Source organism: Prionailurus viverrinus, chromosome B4, assembly GCF_022837055.1.
Source record: "Prionailurus viverrinus isolate Anna chromosome B4, UM_Priviv_1.0, whole genome shotgun sequence".
Classification (NCBI taxonomy): Eukaryota; Metazoa; Chordata; class Mammalia; order Carnivora; family Felidae; genus Prionailurus; species Prionailurus viverrinus.
The window spans coordinates 76,764,212-76,791,216 of record NC_062567.1 but is presented as its reverse complement, the minus strand read 5'-3'; the positions used below and the strand labels follow the sequence as shown (position 1 = coordinate 76,791,216).

Below are 27,005 nucleotides of genomic sequence, written 5' to 3'. Positions count from 1 at the left end.
TTCAGTTCAGGTCATGATCTCACAGTCCATGACTTTGAGCTCTGCATCGGGCTCTCTGCTATCAACACAGAGCCTGCTTCAGATCTTCTGTCCCCCTCTCGCTCTGTGCCCCTCCCCAACTCACACACACACTCAAAAATAAACAAACATTAAAAATAAATATTTAAAAAAATTTGAGGGGCATCTGGATGGCTAAGTTGGTTAAGCATCTAACTTCACCTCAGGTCATGATCTCACAATTCATGAGTTCGAGCCCCACTGACAGCAGAGAGCCCACTTCAGGTCTCCCGCTCTCTCTCTGCCCCTCCTCCGCTTGCATGCATGTGCGCGCACTACGGCACATGTATGGTCTCTCTCAAAAATAATAAAAGCACACTAAAAAAAATTTGGAATCTAATCCAGTAGCTCCACTCCTAAGTATGTAACAAAAAGAAATAAAAACATTATGTCCATACAAAAACTTGTACACAAATGTTCATTAACAGCATTATTCATAATGTCAAAAAGCAAAAACAACCCAACTGTGTCAATTTGATGAATGGATAAACAAAATGTGTTATATCCACACAATGAAATACTACTTGGCAATAAAAAACAATGAAATACTGATACATACTACAACATAGATGAACCTTGCAAACGTTATGCTAACGAGAGAAGTCAGTCCCAAAAGACTACATATTACATATTGCATGATTCCATTTATATGAAATGTCCAGAACTGGCAAATTCATAGAGCCTGCAAGTAGTGGTTGACTTGGACTGGGAATGACAAGTGAGAACAGAGAAGAACAGCTAATGAACCACATGGTATTTCTTTTTAGGGTGATGAAAATGTTCTCAAATAGATTCTGGTGGTAGTTGCACAACTGGGTGAATATACTAAAATCTACTGAAATGTACACTAAAAAATTTTTTTAATTAAAAAAAATTTAAAAAAAATCTTTTAATAAAAAAAATTTTAATGTTTATTTTTGAGAGGGAGACATAGCATGAGTGGGAGAGGGGCAAAGACAGGGAGACGCAGAATCTGACGCAGGCTCCAAGCTCTGACAGGGCTAGAACTCACTAACCGTCAAATCATGACCTGAGCCAAAGTTGGATGTGTAACCAACTGAGCCACCCAGGTGCCCCCTGAACTGTACATTTTAAATGGGTGAATTATATGGTATAGGAGTTATAGCTCAGTTAAGATGCTTTAAAGAAGAGTCACCTAAGTGGCTCAGTTGGTTAAGTGTCCGACTGTGGATTTCGGCTCCGGTCATGATCTCTCAGGTTCATGAGTTCAAGCACCATGTCGGACTCTGCGCTGGCAGTGCGGAACCTGCTTGAGATTTTTTCTCTCTCCTTCTCTCTCTGCCCCTCCCCTGCTCATGCTCTCTCTCAAAATAAGTAAATAAAAAAAGTTAAATACATTCAAATTTAAATAAAGTAGAAGAAAACACACCAAAATTGGTGACTGTGATGGGGAGTAGTTATTAGTTTTTTCTCCTTTCAATTTCTCTTATTTTCTGTAATATAATTATATAACTTTTATCATTAAAAACACCTACACAGCAAAAAACTAAATTAAAAAAAATCAGCCTGTGCATCTCACCCTTTTATTATTAACCGTGTTTTATAGATTTAACAACTGATTCTTCACATCTCAGTAAATGCGTAGTTTTCTTGAAGTATGGAGCAATCTGCACAATGATGTCAAAGGTTCTTACCAGTAGGTGTCACTATAACTAAATGATGGAGGAGTTTTTAAAGTCCACCCTCCCAGCAAAGAGGCTTAGGGGGGCAAAAAAAGGGAAAAGCAATCCACAAATTTTAACTGGGATCACTTGAGGAAGTAGAATTCAGAGGTTTCTCCATCAAAACTAGATTTTTTTTTCCAGCTTTGGTTATGTTTCTTTCTTTTTTTAAATTTTTAACATTTATTTATTTTTGAGACAGACAGAGCGGTGAGTGCGGAGGGGCAGAGTGAGAAGGAGACACATAATCCGAAGCAGGCTCCAGGTCCTGAGCTGTCAGTGCAGGGCCTGATGCAGGGGTCGAACTCTTGAACGGTAAGATCATGACCTGACCCGAGGTCGGAAGTTTAACCCACTGAGCCACCCAGGCGCCCCAGTAATGCTTCTTTACTAAACACTGTAGTTTTATGTTACCCAACATGAATTCAAAAGTACAGATATCCTTATTTTTTGTGTCCAAAAAATAAAGATCTCAAAATTTGATTATTAGTAACATACTGAAATTCTCCTACTAAATTCCAAGACTTTCACCTACTTCTCACCTTTATCAACATCATTCCACAATGAAAACTGTTTTTCAAGAAAGAGAAAATAAATAAGAATTGTCATATCTTTCCCCCCAACTCTCAGCACAGTGATAGTTTCCTGGAGAAGGGGTCTCACTTTAACATCCCTCCCAAACTAGCTGTAATTACTATTATTATTCAAACTGGTATGATTTATTTAAATCATTTAATTTAATGATATAATAATTTGTAATTTATTTAAACACACACACACAGAGGAAAGCTGTGGGAGAAGGATATAAAGATTAAGAGAATATAGTCATTTGGTTCAGTTTATTAAGAGCAAGAAAGTGATGAACAGGAGAATAATAAAATTAATTTTGGACTTAATTCATGCTTCCACTTTCCTGATTAAAGGAAAGATGAGGCAGTTCTTTCTGCCCACAGGTCCTATCCCCATGCTTAATAAAACCACTTTTTCTGCACCAAAAAAATAAAATAAAGGAGAGATAAGCATATCTTCTCCTCTCTTGTTGGTTTTTAAATCAGGTTCTTTTTTTTTTTTTTAAGTTTTTATTTTGAGACACACACACACACACACACACACACACACACACACACACACACACACACAGAGGAGGGGCAGAAAGAGAGAGGGAGTGAGAGAATCCCAAGCAGGCTCCACACAGCACAGAGCCCAATACAGGGCTCCATCCTGCAAACTATGAGATCATGACCTAAGCTGAACTTAAGAGTCAGATGGATGGGGGCGCCTGGCTGGCTCAGCTGGTTAAGTGTCCAACTTCAGTTCAGGTCATGATCTCATAGTTTGTGGGTTCGAGCCCCATGTCAAGCTCTGTGTTGACAGCCTAGAGCCTGTTTCAGATTCTGTGTCTCCCTCTCTCTCTGCCCTTCCCCTGCTCAATGCGCTGCCTGTCTCTCAAAAATGAATAAACATTAAAAACAAGTTGGAAAAAAAAAAAAGTCAGATGCTTAACCGACTGAGCCACCCAGGTGCCCTAAATCAAGATTGTTTTGACTGACAGTTGGACTGTTCATATCCATTAACTGATATTTTTAAATTACCGGGAGGCTCTGATGATTAAAATTAACAAGGACATTAAATACACTATTAATGCACTATAATGGTGCAGTTGGACAAACCTAGGTCTGAATCCTGGTTTCACCACTTACCAGCAGAGTAACCTCTCTGAGCCTTACTTTCCTCATCAGCAAAAAAGATATAATTATACTGGACTAATAAAATTAATGTAAAGCAGGGGCACCTGGATGGCTTTGTTGGTTAAGTGTCCAACTTCGGCTCAGGTCATTATCTCATGGTTCGTGGGTTCGAGCCCTACATCGGGCTCTGTGCTGACTCAGCAGGCTCAGAGACTGGAGCCTGCTTCAGATTCTGTGTCTCCCTCTCTCTGCCCCTCCCCTGCTCCCACTCTCTCTCTGTCTCAAAAATAAACATTAAAAAAATTTAATATAAAGCATACTTAGCATCGTTCCTGACACATAGGAGGCACTCAATAAATCACTGTATATTAAGAAAATAAAAGGGTTGAATGTGACTTTTAATGTTTTTTTCCTCCCATCTATATGTGCACCCCTACTACTCACGGTATGTTATTTTGAACTTAACTAGAAGAGTTATAATATCAAATTCAATCATCAGTGTTTTTTTTTTCCTTGGGGGGAGAAAAAAGCTATGGGTTGGTTCTTCTCTAAAGGTTTTCAGTAAAGAAGAATCTACTGTGACTAATGTATTCTTCTCACATTCCTCCCCACAAAATAAGATTTATATTAATTAAAGTTTTTCTCTTGAAAAAAACTCAATCATCAGTATCTCTAAAACAGCACCAATAAAAAAATATTGTAAAACAAACAAAAAATAAAATGCACATTAATATTTTGCTTCTAACCACTGGATGTACCATTAAAAAAGGAAAATCATATCAAAGTCTTCAAATTATATTTGATTCCCATTAAAAGTAGTTTGGTGTTGATTAGTAATGCAGAAATAACCATTCTGAATACACAGTGTTGTCTTGAAAGGAGAAACAGTACAGATTAAACTTCATGTTTTCAGAAAACTTTCTGGATAAAATATAGTAATGAGATGCTATGTGATAATAAAACCATGAAAGCATGTTGAAGTAGAAATATACATAGGGAAGGTAAGTTCTTTAAACTCAGGTATCCTAGAGACTCTCCCCTAAACAAGACCAGATTAATTTTGCTTGTAGGGCCTGAAGAAAAATGAATAGTAATAGTCATCTATCATGTTTTGTGATAAGATTTTTTAAATATAGTACTAATAAGAGTAACGGAAACCAAAAAAGGATATGGAAACATCCAAATTCCTACCATCCCATCAAATCATTATCACTTTTCCATCTTTTCCCAATACTATTCATAGGCACAATACACTTTACCTAGTTGTGATAATAGTTACATTATACATAAAAGTCTGAAATAAAGAAGTAACTCTTCAGATCCACACCATTCTGAGATCCCTGCAGTGACCAAATACGCACCTACGTGCTGGGTACCTCTTAATGATAGAGCTCTTAAAGTTTATGCATGAGTAATGCCTGCAGTACAATTATATAATCTGATGTACTATAGTTAATATTTCAGCCGCTCCCTAAGCATAAACTCTACAGTCACTTTTTAATATGAGAACCAGACTTCATCTTGTCTTAATTTACCTAGATTACTAGGTAAGTACTAAAAGCAAATATTCTCATTTATACCTAGTGTTGCAAAAACACACTGCTGCTTTAAACTGCCAATGACAGTATCACAAAAGAATGTGAGATAGAAATGCTACTCCATGAAAATATACAGGTGCTCATCTATGCATCTGTGTACTCCTTCTCTTATACTGGTTTCCTTCAACTTTTGCTTGATATGGCAATGGATAATTCAGACATATTTAATATATTTTAGGTTTTCTGTTCCTTTAATACTACATAATGAATGAATCACCAACAAACTCCTAACGACTTATTCTAAGTACATTATGATTCAAAATTTGACAAAAGAGAAATAAATTGTGGCAAATGACTTGATAGAATATGACACAGTAATTAAAAACCACCCCTTTAGAAAGAGACATAAAACAAGGATCCTTACTATTACAACTATTACTTAACAAGAATGAAGTATAAATACTAGAAAGGAGTAGGTAAAATTATTTGTGGGTCACAGGAGTATACCTAGAAATCCAAAGAAAATCACTAAAACTATTGAAAGCAGTAAGATTACAGTAAGCCATATGAAATCAATGCCCATAAGTCAATAGCTTTCCTATTTACAAATAAGAATCCGTAAGAAATAAAATGGAAGAGGGGTGACTGGATGCCTCAGTCGGTAGAGCATGCGACTCTTGATTTCATGGTTGTGGGTATGAGCCTCGTATTGGGTGTAGAGATTACTTAAAAATAAAATCTTAAAGCTCTTCCCGTAAGCAGCCTGAGGGGATCTCTGAAAATGGTCCGCTATTCACTTAGCCCAGAGAACCCAACAAAATCATGCAAATCAAGAGGTTCAAATCTTCATGCTCGCTTAAAGAACACTGGTGAAACTACTCAGGCCATTAAGGACATGCATATCTGAAAAGGACCAAGCATCTGAAAGATGTCACTTTGCGGAAGCAATGTGTGCCATTCTGTCGCTACAATGGTGGAGTTGGTAGGTGTGCCCAAGGCCAAACAGTGGGGCTGGACACAATGTTGGTGGCCCAGAAAGAGTGCTGAATTTTTACTGCACATGCTTAAAAATGCAGAGAGTAATGCTGACCTTAAGGGTTTAGATGTAGATTTCCCTGGTCATTGAGCACATCCAGGTGAACAAAGTCCCCAAGATGCAGCACAGAACTTAACAGGGCTCAGGGTCAGATTAATCCATACATGAGCTCTCCCTGGCACATGGAGATGATCTTTACTGAAAAAGAGCAGATTGTTCCTAAACCAGAAGAGGAAGTTGCACAGAAGTAAAAAATATCCCAGAAGAAACTGAAAAAAAAAAAAAAAAAAAAAATTTACGGCCTGGAAGTAAATTCTGCATAAAATAAATGCAAATAAAAGTAAAAACCAGAAGGGGTGCCTGGGTGGTTCAGTGGGTTAAGCATCCAACTCTTGAGGGGTGCCTGGGTGGCGCAGTCGGTTAAGCGTCTGACTTCAGCCAGGTCACGATCTCGCGGTCCGTGAGTTCGAGCCCCGCGTCAGGCTCTGGGCTGATGGCTCAGAGCCTGGAGCCTGTTTCTGATTCTGTGTCTCCCTCTCTCTCTGCCCCTCCCCCGTTCATGCTCTGTCTCTCTCTGTCCCAAAAATAAATAAAAACGTTGAAAAAAAAAAAATTTAAAAAAAAAAAAAAAAAAAAAAGCATCCAACTCTTGATTCCAGCTCAGATCACAATCTCACAGTTCATGAGTTCGAGCCCCAAGTAGGGTTCTGCACTAACAGCATAGAGCCTGCTTGGTATTCTCTCTTCTCTCTCTCTCTGCCCCATCCCCCAACCCAAAATAAACAAACATTTAAAAAAAAAAGTAAAAATGGAAAACAAATCTTAAAAATTAATTAATTAAAAAAAGGAAGAAAAGGTCTTATTCATAAGAGCAGCAAAAACTATAAAATGCTAAGCTTAACCAGCAAGAAATGTGTAGGACAAATAAGAAAATAATGAAAACATAATGAATCAATCAAAATAAAAATTCCCATCATTTCTCGGCTTTTTGGCTAAAATCAAATGTAAAATAAAAATCCCAGAAGGATTTATTTGGGGAACCTCACAAAATGTGTCAAATTCACCTGGAAGAATAAGTGACCAATCAGGAAAAATTTTTAAGTAGTAATGAGGGAGAATATTAAAGCTTTTATAAGATTTATTAAAACAAAGTACTAGGAAAAAAAATAAAAACAGGCAACTCAGAAAAGAAAAAAATGCAAATAATAAATGAAAATATATTTAATTCCCTAATACTCAAATAATGCTAATTAAAGCAAGAATCTTTTCCCCCTTCTTATTGGCAAAGACTGATAATAATGGGAATATAAATTGTTAGCTTTAGAAAATCAGTTTAACTGTAAATATCAAAATATTAAGTGTATAAAACCTTTGACCCACTGATGCTTAGAATTTTTTTTAAGTAAGCTCCACAGCCAACGTGGGGTTTGAGCTCACAACCCCGGGAGCAAGATCCACATGCTCTACCGACTGAGCCAGCCAAGTGCCCCTCTTAGAATTTTTTTTTTAATTGAGGTGAAATTCACATAGCATACCATTAACCATTAGCATACAATTAACCATTTTAAAGTGTATGATTCAGTGGCATTTAGTGCATTTACAATGCTGTGCAACCACTACCTCTCTATACTTTCAAAACTTTCAGCACCCCAGAAAAATACCCATACCTATTAAGTAATCATTCTCCATTTTCCCCTCACCCCATACCTTGGCAACCAGTGTCTACAGATTCTCCTATTCTAGATAGTTCATATAAACAGAATGTTAAAATATGTGACCTCTTCTCTCTGGCTTATTTCTTTTATTTAACAGAATGTTTTGGGGCACCTGGGTGGCTCAGTCAGTTAAGCGTCTGACTTTGGTTCAGGTCATGATCTATCTCACGGTTCATGAAGTCAAGCTCCACATCAGGCTCTATGCTGACAGCCTGGAGCATGCTTGGGATTCTTTGTTTCCCTCTCTCTACCCCTCCCCCGGCACGTGCTCTGTCTCTTTCTCTCTCAAAAGTAAATGATAAACATTATTAAAAAAAACACCCACAACAGAATGTTTTCCAGGCTCACTCACATTGCATTTATCAATACCTCATTCCTTTTAATGGCTGAATAATATTCCATCACGTGGATAGATCACATTTTGTTTATCCACTGGACATTTAGATTGTCTCCATCTTTCCATAACCATGAATAATGCTGCCATAAACACTTGTATACAAGTTTCTGTGGGGCCATATGTTCCTTTTTCTCTTAGAAATATACCTAGGGGGATGCCTGGGTAGCTCAGTCATTAAGCATCTGACTTTGGCTCAGGTCATCATCTCACAGTTTGTGAGCACAAGCCCCACTTTGGGTAAAATATGGTCAAGCCCTGCTTCGGGTGAGCCCTGCTTCTCTCTCTCTCTATCACTCTCTCTGTCCCTTGGATTTTCTCTCCCACTCTCTTTGCTTCCCACTCACCAGTGCCCTTTCTCTCAAAAAGAAAGAAAGAAAAGAAAAGAAAAGAAAAGAAAAGAAAAGAAAAGAAAGAAAGAAAAGAAAGAAAAGAAAAAAGAGAAGAGAAGAGAAGAAAAAAAAGAAAAGAAAAGAAAAGAAAAGAAAAGAAAAGAAAAGAAAAGAAAAGAAATGTAATTAGGAGGGGCACACCTGGGTGGCTCAGTGGGTTGAATGTCTGACTCCTGATTTTGGCTCAGGTCATGATCTCACTGTTCATGGGTTCCAACCCAAGTCGGGCTAGCAAAGCAGTACATGACCTACTTGGGATTCTCTCTCTCCCTCTCTCTCTGCCCCTCCTGTGCACGTGTTCTCTCTCTCTCAAAATAAACATATAAACTTTAAAACTGAATAGTCCATGGAGTATAAAATTTTTTTACACAATTTTCCATCCCTATGTTTTTTACTTTTTAATATTTGAGAGAGAGAGAGAGAGAGAGAGAGAGAGAGAGAGAGAAAATGAGCGGGGGAGGGGCAGAGAGACAGAGGGAGAATCCCAAGCAGGCACCATGCTGTCAGCACAGAGACCAACTCAGAGCTCGATCCCATGAACTGGAAATCATGATCAGAGCAGGAATCAAGAGTTGGCCATGCCCCACATCCGGCTCTCTATCAACATGAAGCTCACTTCAGATTCCCTGTCCCTCTCTCTCTGTCCCTCCTCCTCCCTCCCTCCCTCTCTTCTCTCTCTCTCTCTCTCTCAAAAATAAACATCCATGGAGGGGGGGGGGGCTGGGTAGCTCAGTTGAGCGTCTGACTTCAGCTCAGGTTGTCATCTCATGGTTCCATTTGTGAGTTCAACTCCACATTGGGCTCACTGCAGTCAGCACAGAGCCTGCTTCAGATCTTCCATCCCCCTCTCTGCCCCTCTCCCACTTGCACTCTCTCAAAAATAAACAAGTTAAAAAATAAACAAACATTACAGAGAAAAAAAAAGAGTCGGCTGCTAGATCAACTGAGCCACCCACGTTTTCAACATGCACCTATTTAAGTTGAAATGTTTATTTCTTAAATTTTTATGGTAAGACACACCTTGGTAATATAATATATATAATATTTTTCAATACCTCCATTTTAGTTACTGAAATAACATTTTAAGAATTAAACAAAGGGGCGCCTGGGTGGCTCAGTCGGTTAAGTGTCCGACTTCGGCTCAGGTCATGATCTCCCAGTCCGTGAGTTTGAGCCCCGCGTCGGGCTCTGTGCTGACAGCTCAGAGCCTGGAGCCTGTTTCAGATTCTGTGTCTCCCTCCCTGTCTGACCCTCCCCTGTTCATGCTCTGTCTCTCTCTGTCTCAAAAATAAATAAATGTTAAGGAAAAAAAAAAAAAAAAGAATCAAACCAATTGGAAGTGCCTGGGTGGCTCAGTCGGTTGAGGGTCCAACTTCAGCTCAGGTCATGATCTTGCAGTCTGTGAGTTCAAGCCCCACGTCAGGCTCTGTGCTGACAGCTCAGAGCCTGGAGCCTGCTTCAGATTTTGTGTCTCCCCCTCTCTCTGCCCCTCCCCTGCTCACACTCTGTCTCTGTCTCAAAAATAAATAAAACATTAAAAAAAAAATAAACCAATTAGTTGTCAGAACGTTTTCAGAAGTAAATCAAAGAACCACGAGTAATTTAAGTCTGGATGCATCTGAGTTTGCTTCATATTGCAGGTAAAAGTAATACAATTTGATGATATGTTAGAGCTTTTATTAAGACAGCTCCCACCAGGCATTTGACTAAAAGATTAATTACCATTACACCAAGATGTCTGGCCAAGCTGCAGTAAGTATATAAGTAAGAATATAAGCTAGAAATGAGAATATCCAATTGTCTGGGACAACAGTTTTCTGTGGCTGGGGGGTGGGGGAATCACAGAATTATTTCCATAAAGGGAAATGTTTGCCAGCAACAAGCCATCTTTACTTTTTGTGGCATTTTATGCGAAAGTAATTAAAATAAGGAGGTAAGCAATTACCAGTTACCTAAGAATGATTTATCATTAAAAGCATGCTCACATTGTATATCATGACAATTTTTCTTATACAATCCAAACCAGCAATAATTCCGGTCTCAAATCTCAGCCCTTGAGTTCCATTTTAAGCATCTTACTTTACAAACATCCGAGATTTAAGTAACCTAAAAGCAGCTGGATAATAACTATTATGTATATATTAATGATCTTGCTCCATTAGGTTAGGATATTTGGAAATAATCTTATGAGAAAAGTACTCAGAAAAGTTAAAAATGTAGTTCTGACTATAAACATAGCACAAAAATGTGAGGGTTTTTTTTTCTTTTTTTTTTTAAAGTTTCTTTATAGAGGGGCGCCTGGGTGGCTCAGTCAGTTGAGCACCCGACTTCAGCTCAGGTCATGATCTCACGGCTCATGAGTTCAAGCCCCACATCAGGCTCTGTGCCGATAGCTCAGAGCGTGGAACCTGCTTCAGATTCTGTGTCTCCCTCTCTCTCAGCTCCTCCCCTACTCACACTCTTTCTCTCAAAAATAAACAAACATTAAAACAATTTTTTTAAATAAATGAAAATAAAGTTTCTTTATAGAAGGTAAAAGCAAAGTTACCAAAGTAAGCATATTTTTTCAGAAAATGAAAAATAGAATTACCATATGATCCATCAATCCTACATCTGGGTATATATGCAAAAGAGTTGAAAGCAGGATCTCAAAGAGATTATTTATACACCCAAGTTCACAGCAGTACTATTCCCAAAAGCCAAGAGACAGAAGCAACCCAAATGTCCATGATAGATGAACAGATAAAGACAATGTGGTATATGCATACAATGAATATTATTCAGCCATACAAAGGAAATCCTGTCATATGCTACAATATAGATGAACTTTGATGATATTGTGCTAAGTGAAATAAACCAGCCACAAAAAGACAAGTACTCTATGATTCTACTTATGTGACAAATTAGTAGTCTAAAGTAGTCAAATTTATAGAAAGTAGAATAATGGTTGCAAGGGAATGGTGGGAGAGGGGAAATGAGTTTAATGGGTACAGTTTCAGTTTTGCATGGTAAAAAAGATCTGGAAATCTTCTGCAATGTGAATATACTTAATTAACACTATTGAACTGTTCATTTAAAGATGATTAAGATGGTAAATTTAAGAAAGGAGGAACAAGATGGCAAAAGAAAATCAAAGACATCTCGTTACTTTGAAAACATGAAGGTGCTGACACCTCAGAGCCTGGAACCTGCTTCGGATTCTGTGTCTCCCTCTCTCTCTGCCCCTCCCCTGTTCTAAGATGAATAAATACTATAAATAAATAAATAAATAAATACACACACACATACATACATACATACATATATACATACATACATACCTGACAATATATAACACAGTAAAAGAAAACTATAAATCCAAAATAGTGTGGCCCTATGGTTTCATATATTTTCTGCAACTGTCAGTATTCGTTGTGTGAAAACTTGTCCCCTCTGGAGTGCACTAAGAGTAGATAACTATAGCACAACAATAATTGGAGCTCCATGAAAGCCAAGGACCATCATCTGTTTCAGTGAATTCTGAGAGCCTAGCACATTTGACACACAGTAAATATTCAATAAATTTTGCTAAATTTGTCTATGAATAAAGCATGAATCCATTTTCACTGCTACACTTTTTGTATCTAACTCTTAAGTCTGCTGGGGGCAATTATATTACTAAGTATACTGGTGTTCAGTAAATGCCTATGTAAGTTAACCTAACCATGAGTATTACTGAATTTCTTAACAGCCTTTAATGCTAAACAAGGAAGCCATTCAAAACATGATAATACCAACAAGATAATCTGTTAAGAGAATGCCAAACCAAAGAAATTTCTTGATAATATGGAAAATTTCCAAATACAGTTTTCAGAGTTAAGAGCTTTTTACCTTCTTTAAAACAAAATAAACATGAGTGCAAGAAATTGCCGAAGAATTCTAGGCATAGTACTTTTCAGATACCACCAGTGACCATAAGAGATATTATACATTGTCTATGTAAGGCCTGGACAAAATTGGGGCCTATACAGTCTCTCGAAGAGTTGTTAAACTATATCCCCAACAAGTATGTCAGGATAGTTTTTTGTTTTTTTTTTTAAATCAGAAATGTGATGGGTAGAGAAGGCAGGCACTGAAAGGGAATTTCCTGATAACATGGAAAACAATAGGTGACGAACAATAAGGAGATAAAGTTTGCTATGAAAGTGTCTCAAGCATATCAGGAAAAAAAATAAGGAAGGTAACAGGGAAAACACATCGCATCTCTTTAACTGTAAAAAGGAAAAAGGGGGTGGGGATAATACCATTCTACACACATATCTCTATATGATATAGCTGACCTTCATGTTTTCAAAGTAACGAGATGTCTTTGATTTTTCTTTTGCCATCTTGCTCCTTCTTTCTTAATGTTTTGATCACATCACTAATTATTTATATTTTGCTTAATTAAATTCAAATTAATCTGATTACAACAAATCATGATTCATAACAAAAAGTTTATGAAGAAGTTGTTGTTGGGGTGCCTAGGTGGCTCAGGCCATTAAGCGTCAGACTCTTGGTTTTGGCTTAGCTCATGATCTCACCGGATGGTGAGATTGAACCCTTCCCCCAATCCAGCTCTCTGCTGTCGGCACTGAGCCCACTTTGGATCCTCTGTCCCCTTCTTTCTGCCCCTCCATCTCTCTCTTTTCTCTTCTCTCTCCCTCTCAAAAATAAACATTTAAAAATTAAAAATCTTAAAACCAAAAAATACTAGTGTAGTATAGTGGAAAAAGATACTGATCTGAATTCAAAAGATCTGTTACAGTGACCTCTGGCAAGTCGTTGAAACTACTCCACATTCTGTCAAAATGGGGGTACTGGAAGGGGTGAGGGTTTTCAGCTCTAACAGTCTTCAGTTTAGTTGCTACTACCATTGATAGTCTGGCTTAATTGTATTGTTTGCAAAGAGCTGTAATTTTTAATCTATCAAAACAGGTCAAATTCAATGAAGAACATACTGAATAATATGAAAAGATCCACCTTAATAGCATTTAACCTTTCTTAGATTATTTGCAGCAAACATTTGCTTTCCTATAAAAATAATATTTTTTACATTTTCAGAGATGTATAGATTTTTAATTTAGTTCTCTCATCATTTAACGGTCAAGTCTCTATCTTCACATAGGGATTTTATATTTTAACTCCTTCAAAATTGTTAAGTCATTATTTATTTTGTACATAGACACGGAGGTAGGACGATTTACAGTAAATTAGAAAGGCACATCCAAAGTTGTCAAACAAGTAATACTGCCCAGTTTCCATAAGCTATTCAGAGTTTTAAAAACACTGAAGCAAAAGTACAATTCAACTTCCAGCTCAAATTTGCAACCAACTCTAAAAAATAAAAAATAAAAAAATAAATCTTTCTACAGAAACTTTTTCAGGGTCTTCTAAGGGAAACAATTCTTAAAACCTAGCATGGTATTAATAATATAATCATAATGAGGGCATATACACTTTAAAATAATGGTTAGGCACACAAGCCCGAATAATAATGCTAAATGTTAGAGAAAGGAATAGCACTATTATGACACACCTTCTGTAGGAAATATGAAGAACAATAAACATCAAAGTAGAAAAGTTCAACTAGTATTATCCATTAATGGTTAGACATCTGATAAATAACTTACAAAGCATTATGTAATAGAGCTTTTCCACAGATGTTCATTTTACATCTTAAAACATTTTCAAGGAGAGAAAACAATTAGAAGCAAGGAATGAGGAAAACTAAATTAGTGGCAACATTTAAATGCTACTTTACAAAGTGGAACAGTTAAAAGGAAAGGGAGATATGAGAATAGATATTAAACTTTTCTGAAACACTAGGCACCCTTGTGCTCTTGTTATTTAATTAAGAACTAAAATGGCCACATTACACAATGCAACGTGATTTAACAATGACGTCATTTACAGAAAGCCACTGGAATGAATAAATAGGAGCAACTGACAAGGTCTGAGGACTGTCTTCTCATTCTTTTCAAATCAATGAAGGCACCTGGATTTTAAAGGAGACCTTTTCTACTTAAATTGAAATCACTTAAAAACACTAATATCACCTTCAGAAACAAATATAACATTAGATAAAAAAGGCAAACGATGCAGAAACATGTGATGTTATATTTGATAAAGTATATTATTTTAAAAAAGAAAATTATCTCATTTAATCTTTTGCCCTAGAATAATTCTAAACACATTCAAATCAGCTAAACCCATTTACATTGTTCAGGTACCCTAGTCTAAAATGCAACTTTTTAACAAATTAGGTCTCAGCAATCTGACCGCAAGTTTAGCGACACTGTTGGCAAACTAACTCTGGTATCACATTTAACTTAACTTCTAAGAGAAGACATTTTCCTGACCCCGATAAAACCAAGCAGATGTGAAATTTTTATTTTTAGTGCCTGAAATTTGCCTGAGTGAATTATAGCCATCAAGGAAATATGTTCTATTCTCCTGCCAAAGACCAGCCCTGAACTCTTTATTAGGCAGAACTCCCACAAAGTCATACAAACTGTCTTTCAAAGCTGCACCCCCACCCCCCAACCTGGTAGAAGAGTTTTCAGGACATAGCAGTGTCTGAGAAAAAACCTGAAGCTTTAAACTGGAAAAAAAAAACAAGATCTGTGAGAGTGTAACTACAAAATGAGAGGAAAGGGTGTTGATTTAAAAGACAACAAAACAAGCTGCAGATAACTTAAAACAAAACAAAACAACAACAACAAAAACCCCTCAGAGCCCATAGATCATTTCACTGTCTAGAAATTAAACTTAGTTTACTGGGTGGTCCCTTCCTCACTACCACCCACCAGGGGCTGAGCCATAAAAAACACAGGATATTGAGATGGCTGGCTTACTTTGGTTCTAAGTTTGTGCTTTTGCCTGTGTATTCAGCAAACAAAAATAAACAGTGAAAGTCAACAGGGGAGCTTAAATGATTTCTAAAAGATGATTTTTAAAAATAATAAAAGTAAACAAAGTGAACACCAAGGAGGCTGCAGGCTTCCACAACCATGTAATAAAGTCTCATTTTGTAGAATGCTATGTATCTATCCACCAAGCTATACCTCACAACGGGACTTCACATTCAATGCTCTTTCTACTACATTATACTGGCAAGAGACTGAGCTTTTCCAGTAAAATCACTATATACCAGTAAGGGGGTAAAATGAGCCATTTTTAGCAGCCAGGCAACTGCTGAACAGCATTAAGGCTTCTAGGAAACGATTTTATTAGCTTTCATTAAGGATAAAGTTAGATCAACTGAAGGGGAAAAAAATGTTGCAGAAGACTAACCAGAAAGAAGGAAACTTTTCTCTTCAGAAACCACTATTAATGAAGCAACCAATCCCAACTCTCGCAAAATGGCCTTTCAGAGGCTCATTCTTTCATTAGTGAATGTCAAGCTGCTGCTACTTTACAGAAAGGCATGCATTTTCTTGAGCTCAGAGACCATCAATAATAGCTAGGTAGCCGTATCCTATGACATATTAAATGGCAGGCTTCCCCAGAGCATGATTTAGCAATGAGAGTACCTCATAACTGTTCTCCAGAGCCTAAGTTATAAACCTTTTAAAAATTGCAAGGATCCAAATTATTACTAACTGGAACAATCTCGCAGTTTTGCCTTCCTTTGACAAAGAGCAAAACTGCTGGATACAACAACCTAAGAGCAAAGAGAAAACAAACATGCTAGTAAAGGTTATCCAGCCAAGTGTCTAATTTTCCAGGCTGCTGAATTTCGTTTTCATTAACTTTTTCCCATTTCTACTATCATAATTTTTAGCCTATAAAACACTTGGCCAACTCTAGAACATTAAATTTCAAAGAAGCAAAGACAGCTTTTCTAAAACATTTTTAACGATCTAGAGATTTCTCATGTCCTAAGTTAAAACTAACAGGGAATGCCTTAGACTAGAACTAACCACAAGCCCTAGCTCTGGCTGTAGTCTGGCCACTTAACTGCTTCTTCATACCTCAACATCCTCTTCTAGAAAATAAGGCAGTTGTACTAGATGATTTCTTAGGCCCCTTCCAGCTCTTTCTATTCCAAGATCTCCAATTTATTAAGAAAATTGTTATCTTAAGGCTCAAAATGTCATCATTCTAAACATGACCTCAAGAATGTAAAAAATTTAGGGAACTTGAACAGATCCCCCCCCCCCCCCAACACCATTTTCCAAAACTGCAGGAGACAGGAAATATGGCTGTCTATTTATTATCCTCTTTAATGTAAAAACCAGTATAAATGAAATGAGAACTTGGGGCACCTGGCTGATCAGTCAGAAAAGCATTCAACTCTTGGTCTCAGAGTCATGAGTTCAAGCCCCACGTGGGGTGTAGAGATTACTTAAATAAAACTTTTTTAAAAAAGTGAACTGAGAACTCTAATAAAAGTAAACAATTCATAAACCCACATGTATTCCAACAGAACTAGAAGTTTGGTGACATTAAACTATTTCCCATCATAATTTTTATATATCATGGCAGAATATAAAAATCTATAGAATCATCTTCTTGTACTTTATTAAAGATTAGCTCTATTGCCACAGAATTTAAAATGACAAAATTCTAAACAGACTTTCACTTTTTTAAATGGACACGTTTCAAATTTCAAATTAACCAACAGTGAAACACTGTTCAAAATGAATAATTGAATATTGTGGTCAACTGATTCAACATACATTCCAATACATACCTCTTCCCGAAGGACTCTTTTTCCCTTCAATGCTCTCCTTATTCCTAACTCCTCTCAACTCCACCTCCCCACTCCATTCCAGGCCATGCTCCCTTTCTCTACCCTCCCTTCTCAACCATACATTACTTTCAAAGCAGTCTAGGAAGTGGTTTTCTCATCTAGGAAGTACCAGAACCACCCAGCAAGCTTACTGAAAATATACATTAGTGTAAGGGGAGGCAGACGGATTCCACTTTTAAGGTAACCAGAAGTTTAAAAAATTAAACTTTAATTAACCGGCTTGCTCAGAAAATAGGATACTCTAGCTAACTAAAAATTAACCATGAAATTTATTTCATTAAAAATTCTTCCGGAATCCACTACGTCACTCTTCCCTCACTTAAGACTTACAGCTCATAAGAAATATCTGATTATTTAGTAACTGTCATACAAAGAGGTCAAGTTTATAATCAATTCTTATCTTACAAAGGGGTGGGCTTGTACGCCAAATAAAGCCCTTGAGGTAAGAATGGTTTTACGTTTTTAAAAAGTTGCAAAAAAAAAACAAAACAAAAAGAATACTACATGTCTCACAAGCCCTAAAATATTTACTATCTGGCCCTTTACAGAAAAAGTTGCCGACCCTTGTTCTGTAGCACCAAAGGCACTGGAAGTACAGTGACACCAGGGACGCTGCCCAGAAGTGCTCCTTTCTCATGAGATTAACTGAAAAAAAGTTTCCGTTAAGTCAGTTCCAAATGACTTAAACAGAATCATTGCCATTTCTCTAATCAACTTGCCCTCAAGAAACTGTTACCCACGAAAGTGTCTATTTCCTTCCTTAGACCCAACGGTTGCAGTTAAGATGCTATTTAGCTCTGGAAATTAATATAAAAGATTGGAGGCTTACCTGGGGCATTTGCTATAGCCAAGGGCAGGCTTGGAAGCTGGTGCACCTGGATTCCTGAAGCACCCAATGCACTGAGGTTAATGGTCTGGAGGCCAGGCATGGAGGAGAGCTGAGCAGCATTCACAGTGACTGTGCCGGTAGGGATGGAGGCAGCTGAGGCAATGGGTGTAAGGGTGGTATTGCTGCTGCTGGTCTGCCCCAAGGAAACGCCCTGCATTGGGGCCAAGGTGATTGTCTGGGCCTGTGGGTTCTGAACTTGGAGATTCTGCAGCTGAAGAGTCTGCCAACTGACCTGTCCATTGGGCCCCACTGTTGGTGTCCGGATGATGATGGGGCCAGAGTTTGGAACAGCCTGAAGCTGGAGATTCTGGAGGGTTTCCTGGGAGATAGCTTGAGTTGTAAAGGTCTGCCCTGACAATGGTGCTGCTTGGAGGGCCTGGAGAGCCTGTCCCCCTTGAACAAGCTGAGGCTGGATAAGAATTTGCTGCTGTTGCTGTGTCTGCTGGTTCTGCTCTCCCTCTTTTTGTTGACTTGCTTGCAGAGAGCCTCCAGATGTCTGGTTCTGTTGGATGTTTAGAGCATCAGACCCCTGTAGCCCACTGACCCTCTGGGGTGTCTGCCCTTGAGAGTTGGTCCCTGCTGATCCGCTGGTGGTAAAGTTCATAATTCCCATGTTGCTGGTGGTAGTAGTTGTTGAGTAGCTATTGGCATTGGTGAAAAAGGAGCTGGAACTGGCTTGTGATGATACCAAACTGGCAGAACTGATGGCAGTCCCTGAGGTGGCGGGCTGTGAACCACTCTCTTGGGACCCAGAGCTGCTGATAGTGACTGCCTGAGAGCTAGGAGTCAAGGTAGCTGCAGAAACGCTGTTGACAGGTAGCAAGGTGATATTCCCATTTAGGGCCACTGGTACATTGGTCACATACTGAGTCTGTCCTGAGAGTACATTATTAGCCAGGCCTTGAAGGGGGACAGCCTGCTGGAGTAGATTTGGCATAGCAGCAATGATGTTGCCTCCACTTCCTCGATTTGTGATGATCTGTTGGTTTGCACCTGGTATGATCTGTATTTGACCAGAACCATCCTGCTGCACTTGGGCCCCAGTGGCAGCGAATTGCAGCTGTTGCCCATCAACGGTCTGGAACTGTGGGATTACTTGATACTGAATATTAGGCATCACTCCAGGTAATCCTGTCAGGACTTGCTGGTTCTGTAAATTGGACGTGGCAGCCACAACATACTGCCCACCAGAGACTGTGCGATTCTTGGAAGACTCACTGCCATTGCTGCCATTGGTACTGCTGCCACTCTGTTCCTTTGAGGTAGGGGTAGCCCCAGAGGAGGAAGAGATGATCTGCCAGCCATTGGCACCCTGTGAGAGTTGTGTGGCTGTGAGGTCAAGCTCACCTGTGCCCCCTGACTGGCTTGGGCCCTGGGAGTTGTTGCTGTTTTCATTGGGTGACTCAATTCTGCTGCAAGTTGCTGCCAGCAGAGCCAAAGGGGATGGCTGGGATTCCTGGCCAGAAAAGAAAGGAAAGGAAAGGAAAGGATAGGAAAGGAAAGGAGTTAGTTCACTGACACCCAGCTGCCAGCCCAGGGGGCAGTATAAAACAAATAAACAGCCAAAAGGTGCAAAGAATGGGGGAAAATAACAGAAACAAAAAGTTGCCCCATCTACACTGTTGAAATTCTCATCTGAGGGGACCTCCCAATCATCTGTGTCCCTAGCTACAAAATGGTTCAGCCCCTTCCTAAAAATGTTTCTGTGAAACAGTAATCATCCAAGAAAACTTACATTCTCTTAACATGTCCCCCAGTCCGTCCTGATTATCACTTACCTGCCCTCCTCCTCCTCCACTGCTGCTACTGCCTGTGCTGCTGCTTCGAGCCTGAGAAAAGGCACCACCACCATTACCATTGCCCCCATTATTTCCACCAACTCCTTTTTCAATCTTCACCACAGCTGTCATTTCATCCATGGAGTGATCTTGGTCTAAAAATTAGAGACAAACAACTTAAAGTTGGAGAAAGAAAAAAGGTAAAATGATATGATAAAACAGAAACATCAGTACGGTTTAAAGCACTAACGTAAAAAACAAAAAAAAAGTGGCTTGGAAAAGGGACAGCTGTAGGACATACAGAGCATAAACTAGGCTGGGTAATGCTAAAACTGGGCCTCAATTCCCCCTTGCACAAAATTAAACTCCTAAAACATTGAAAATGTGCTTTGGGTATAGAAAATATGAGGAGCAGTGGACATGCTCAAAGAGTTTCAAAATATAAAAAAGTATCCCGGGGGGAAAAAAGGAGGATAGATAGGTAAGGCAAAAAACAACATGTGGGTGGATGGAAATCTTGCTAAAATTAGGGTCAAAGGATATGGAGAAAGAAAATTCAAGTGTAAAAAGCAACAATAGAAGAGGGGCAAGGTAAAAAGAACAAAAAGTGTGAGTGAGAAAACATTTGTGAATACTGCTAAAGGGGCTAAAGGGGTCCAGGGGTTAAGAATCTGGAGCTTTCGGGGAAGACAGAGGGCGGGCCCTAGAGGGAAAGGGCGGTTTCGGGGTGAGGGGCGTGGAAAGGGCGGGACGGTGGGGGGGAGGGGAAATCTACGGGGGGAGGGGAGGGCCTTGGGGCAGGCGGCGACCAGAGGGCGGACCAGGGAGGCGGTTGGCCCGGGCGGGGCCTGCACTGTTCGGGCCGCCCCCGCGGCTCCAGCCCCCGGCGGGAGGAGCCTCAGGCGGGCCGCCGAATAGTGGGGGGTAAGGCCCGTCCCCCGTGGCCGGGGCGGGCAGGGGGCGGGCGAGGCCACGCTGCCCCCTCCCCCGGGGCGGGCGGCCCATCCCCCTCTTTCTCGCAGGCCCCGCCACTGCCCCTTCTCCCTCCCTTCCCTCCGCCCCGGGCGGGACCAAGGCCGCCGCCGCCGCCTCCCGCCCGCCCCCCCTCACGGCGGGGACCGCCCGGTCGGCCCTCGCGCGCGCCCCCTCACTCCCCTCCCACCCCTAAGCGTGGAGTGGACTCATCCTTACCGCTCATGGTGGCAGCTGAGGGACGAGCTCAAGGGGGTCCTGTCCGGGGGGGTTGGGGGGGGCCAGGAAAAACGCGGACGCTGACGAGGCAAGCGAACCCGGACCGGACAGGGAGGGGGGGGGTAAGGAGGAGGGAGCAGCGCGCCACAAGCCCGGCCTCGGCCCCGCCCCTTCACTGCTGCCCCGCCCAATGAGGGAGGGAGAAAGGAGGGACATGAAGAAGAAGGACGGGCAGGCTGTCCAATGGCAAGATTCGCTTGCTCTCTGAGGCGTGTAAGACAAAGTTGCGTGCCGGGTGTCCGCCCAAGGAGGCCGCCCTCTCAGTTTTAAAAGCCAATGAAAGACGCAGGAAGTGAGGGTGGGCGGGAGCTGGTGATGATAGGCTTGGAAAGAAACCAGTCAGCCGCCAGGCGGGCTCTCTGAGCGGTAGGGATAGGAAGAGCTTTGATTGGAATGACAGAATAACGACCAACCAGAACTCTGGACATGCCTGGGCAAAGTCCCTGGTGGGAGGTGGTAAGAAGTAGGCAGAAATGGGATAGGATGAAGCTGATCAAAACCAATCAGAAATCAGGCGGGCAGCCAGGAAAGTTCTGATTGGATTAACACTGAAAAAAAGACAAGATAGGACGCAAATTGACGCGAACGGAAAGCCAATTAAACGCCGAATGAACTCTGAGGGCGGGATTCTGGAGTGGGCAGAGAAGCGTTGGCGTCTCCCTCAGTCACTCAGTCCAATGAGGCGGCGAAGGAAACCAGGCACCGCCTCCAACTTGGCCAATGGGCGTTACGGGAACCTCCCGACATGGGGGAGGGAGCAGGGCTGTGCCAAGAGGAGTCCGTCGCCATTTTGGCCCTCCTCAGGGGACTTCTTCGCAGTGATTAGGTGGCACGCTTCAGTGGAGCTCTTCTGCTCCACAAGTGTCAGGGCCACGACATTCGGTGCTCGGTTTTGCCTGGCCACCAGGGCTCGATTGAGTCTTCGCTTAACCGCTCTTAAAAGTGCCTCTCAAGTCTACTCCTTCCCGGGGTGGGCGGATGCCTCTGAATGTGGGTGTAAGCCCTGTGGGTGCGGGCGCGACGAAATCTGGCGACGCGCTCCCTGTTAATACTGAACTGACCATTCGCGAGGGCTTTGAGACTCCCAACTAATGCCATTTTATTAAGTTCTCCCAGCCAAAGGTGCTAACTGCTTGATTGCTGTGGGGTTAACCTTCCAGGAGCTGGTCTGAGGCGAAGCGCATTGGAGAACCACCTAGAGCGAATGCCCTGCAAACCACTTCCTTTTTCTCCCCTTCATTGCAAATACCATCCAAGCATAAAGAGCTCCTGCTTTCGCAACCACAAAGTTAAAGGAGATTTTTTCCCGAGGCACCTGAGTTTCTGGCCTTCCATCCCACCCCTCCTTTTTCCTGGTTTCGGTGGAGGCGGCCTGGGTGATTTGTCATTGCCACGAGGTCATTCTCTGTAGCACTTACGTGTTGTCACTTCGTTATCTACAATCCAGCGCTTCGCGATACGTTGTCATGTTTTAAGGTCTGGATCTCCCTAAAACAGGCCTCTGCTGCTTTGGATAGGGCCTGAATAAGGTGAAGCGGTTGTTGGGGCGTGTTAGGGGCCTAAGGTCAGTTAGGCTTTCCCATTCCTCCTGTCCTTCTCACAAGGAAGATGATAGTAGTAGGATGTTACGTATTTTATAAGAAAGTTGGGCTGGGAAATAACTGGCCCAAGGTCACGAAGCTAGTAAGTTGTAGCGCCAGGTTCCAACCCGGAACGATCCCACAAAGACTTATTTTTTATTTATTTTTTTAATGTTTGTTATTTGAGAAAGAGACAGGGAGCAAGCAGGGGAGGGGCAGAGAGAGGGAGACACAGAATCTGAAGCAGGCTCCAGGTTCTGAGCTGGCAGCACACAGCCCGACGCGGGGCTCGAACCCACAGATGGCAAGATCATGACCTGAACCGAAGTTGGATGTTTAACCCACTGAGCCACCCAGGCGCCCCCCCCCCCAAAAAAAGTCTACTGTAGATTTTAAAACAAATAAAGCATGCCTGCTCTAACCACTTACATATGTATATATGAGTATATACACAGTTTTTCAAAAACACTTTTGTATTCTCCTCTAGCTCCTGAAAAAAATTCCTGCCCTAATTTCCATGACAGCTCAGATGGCATTATCCTCTTGCATACCTTTATATAAAACATCACATTACATTACAATTAATAGCATACCTCTAGATCAAAATTCTCAAAATATAATATCAGACTCTATCCAAATCCTTTGGGCTGCTTTGTTTAAAAAGGTGGATTTGGGGATGCCTGGGTGGCTCAGTCGGTGGTCGGGGGAACATGGGACTCTTGATTTTGGCTCAGGTCACGGTCTCCGTGTCAGGCTCCTCGCTGAGCATGAAGCCTACTTGGGATTTTCTCTCTCCCTCTCTCTCTCTCTCTCTCCTTCTCTTTCTCTGTGCCCTTCCCTTGCACACACAGTCATGCGCGAGCTCTCTTTTGTTCTCTCAAACTTTTTTTTTTTTTTAATATTAAGAGATTCCTAGTCTCTATCTCAGACTGATCAAATCAGATTCTTTGGAATGGGCTTGAGAATATGTATTTTTAAAGTTCTTTAAAAGTGATTCTTTTAAACTAAAAACTAGTTCTTTCAAGTGATTAGTCCCTAAGCCAGAGTTTAAGAAACACTAAGGGATAAAACTGGAAGAGAAGAAACTTCCAGAAGGGAAGAAACTTCCTGGAGGTTAGAAACTGCATTAGTCATCTTTGTAAACCAAGCTCTGGAGATTCTAACAGCTGTTTAGTGTATTCATCGAAAGACCACACCTAAACTTGCTGAAGGGGTGGGGGGAGGAACTAACATTAGAGAGCAGTCTTCAGAACATTTCATGTATATACTGTATGTATTCTCTGACTTAATCCTTTCAATTAATTTAAATTGCCATCCCCTTTTGCAAATGAGAAAACTGAGGCTCCAGTACTTAAGTTAAATTATGATGGTTATTTAGTTCCAAAGATTGTGTTTTTCCCCATGATTCAAATCTGGTCTATGCCTGAAATAGGAACTAGAGTTTGATTCTGAGGTACTGAGAGAAAGGTCTAGATTTAGACTCAGACATTCAAGGGCCTTCATCCTTTTCACTCTTTGCGTCCTCAGGACCAGACAGAATTCCCAATCTGGCTAGTAAGAGATGTCTTACACATATGCTCGTTTACTGATGAGAGAAAAAATGGGGGGCACCTGGGTGGCTCAGTCAGTTGAACATAGGACTTTTGGTTTCAGCTCAGGTCATGATCGCAGGGTCCTGGGACTGAGCCCCATGTTGGGCTCTGCACTGAGCATGGAGCCTGCTTAAGATTCTCTCTCTCCCCCTCTGCCCCTCTCCCCTGCTTGGTCTCTAAAATTAAAATTTTTTAAAAAGAGAACAAAGGGGTATGATCCATCTCGTCCAATTCATCTCTGAAAACCTGAACAAAATTTATTTAAACAGAACTAAAATAATTTCTATTTTTTCCAAAACTAAAATACATTTTTTCAAATGAATAACTTATTTCAAGGTTTCTCAAATCCCATGCATGCCAATGTCAGTCTACATAACCATTTGTGAAATCATTCCAATAACTCCTAATGACTGTGTTTGAAAAGCAACACGGATGGGTCATTTGAGAGATGATGCTTTACTTCAAAATCAATCACAATAATACATGTACTAAGTGGTAACACTCCAGGGTGGTAGTCAAGACTCTTAGTGGTCCGCCTGCCCTTATTCAGGCTCATCCTCCATTACTGTCCACTGCAGTCTTACCTTTCATTTTGTTCTTTGTTGGACTCTTCCCACAAAGCATTCTCTCTTGGGTTTTCAATGTCCAGAAACACAATTTACTCAGCTTGCCCTCCTGGGCTACCAAACTTTTTCTCTTCTCTTCAATAAGAACGACTTCTATGAAGTCTTTCCTACTTCCCCCAGGTACTGGATACTCTGTCCACTATGCTATTTTTACATACCTCCATTAGAGGTATCTACATATCCAATCTCTTCCAACTAGATATCTATCCAACTAGATAAAGCATCCTGACTGAGGGCCTGGATGATGCCTTTTCACTTTGTTTTGTCTGTTTTTCTGTTTTGTTTTAAATGTTTATTTATTTTGGGAGAGCATGTGTGCGTGCGTGCAAGCACAAGGAACGGGGAGGGGCAAAGAGAGAGAGAGAGAGAAAGAAAACACCAAGCAAGCTCCACGCTGTCAGAGCAGAGCCTGATGCAGGGCTCGATCTCACCAACCTGAGCCAAAATTAAGAGTTTGGATGCTTAACTGACTGAGCCACCCAGGCACCCACTATTGAATTTTTTTCCTCTAGGTTTGCTTTTATTTAATTAATTGATTTGTTTTTAAATTAACTTATTTGGGGGGAGAGAGGCAAAGGGAGAGGGAGCCAATCTTAAGCAGGCTCCACCCCAACATGGAGGCCATATACCTTTTCACTTTGTATCCTTAGGGCCTAGCATAGAATTGATACCCAGGAAAAAAACACTTAAGTGAAAGAAGCCTAGTTCCCAAAATCCTGAAGAGGTCTCCAGATAATACAATACCAAGGACTGACCTTCCACATTTAGTTGTTTGCCTTTTACAAACTAAATCATTCTTCCTGATTTTGAAGTCACTCTAGTTTTCATCAATTTCCCACTCCAAGTGCCTGGCTGGCTCAGTCAGTGGAGTGTAGGACTCTTAATCTCCAGGTCATGAGTTCGAGCCCCACGTTGGGTGTAGAGATTACTAAAAAAACTAAACAAATTTAAAAAAGAATTCCTACTTAGCAAAGCTGGGAACATTTTACAAATTAAAATACGCAGATATTTCAAAACCTTCCTTTTACACCATCATTGTAAGCTTCCCTCTCAAGTCGTAAGTCAGCTTCCGACTACAGCTATTAAGTACACAACAGACTCAATTTTTTTTTTACCTGTTGTGCCTACTCTAGGATAAAGGAGCTTAGGGAAGAAAAAGTAAGAGAGAGTCCCTGATAAGATAATAAAGTATCAACAGTCTTCTGAGCAAGAAAGCTTCTCTCTGAGCAAGAAAACAAGCCTAGAGTTTTCGCATCATGCTATCTAAGGTCATCTGAAGTGCAATGGTGACTAGAGAAGCTTGGTGGATCATCACACACATCCCTCAGTCTTTTCAAGGCCCTGGAAAGGCAAAAAACAAAAACAAAAACAAACAAACAAAAAACACCTAAGAAAAGAACTATGACAAGTGTGATTTCTTTGGGATGCTCAGAACCTGTTGATAAGAAATCCATAAATTTATTATTATCATTATTTAAAAGGATTCATTCTGTGCCTTTGCTATGTCTATTTCCTTGTCTGAGAAGCATTGTGGTTCATCCCTGCCTAGTCTGTAGCTTGTACTAGGAAGGCCTCCGTTCAGTCTGGCAACCTGTCAGTGGCTCTGGTGGTCTTGAAAGCCCTAGAGGAGGAAGAAAGGCTTGGAGGGAATGAGAGTTGGGAGGCATGGTCAAGAAAAGAATTTAGTTATTGTTGGAGCTAAGCTCTGGCCCAAACTTCTTGAGTATTCTCTTTTCTGAAGAGGGCTGCAAGATGACAGGCCTGACTTTAAACCCAGCTGATGGTCACTGGAGCTTGAAGACAGTTTGGCAGATAAAAGCAGAGGTGGTTTGAGGTGGTGGGGAAGAGGAGGAGGATGGCTGAGACTAAATTCTACAATCCATCTGCATTCTAGAAAGCTAGAGAAGGCAGGCTCAGGTACCAGGAAGGCTCAGAGAGGAGCTTAAACCCCAAATTGAGCAAACAGAGAGCTTTTCTGAACATATAAATCTGACCCCTACGGACCCCTTGG

General features: G+C 40.8%; 1 protein-coding gene and 1 pseudogene across 1 annotated transcript in view; one reads left to right on the top strand and one right to left on the bottom strand.

Moving 5' to 3' along the window:
- Positions 1–21,236, bottom strand: part of SP1 (Sp1 transcription factor) — a 40,870-nt gene extending 19,634 nt beyond the window's left edge. Inside the window, exons 1-3 of the mRNA XM_047865505.1 lie at positions 21,137–21,236; positions 19,946–20,100; positions 18,108–19,623 (exon numbers count right to left, since the gene is read on the bottom strand). Coding sequence (XP_047721461.1) covers positions 18,108–19,623; positions 19,946–20,100; positions 21,137–21,143 — 1,678 coding nt within the window. The 5' untranslated portion in view covers positions 21,144–21,236. The remainder of the gene's footprint in view (positions 1–18,107; positions 19,624–19,945; positions 20,101–21,136) is intronic.
- LOC125169792 (60S ribosomal protein L17-like) lies at positions 5,747–6,324 on the top strand (annotated as a pseudogene).
- Positions 21,237–27,005: the final 5,769 nt, after the last annotated feature.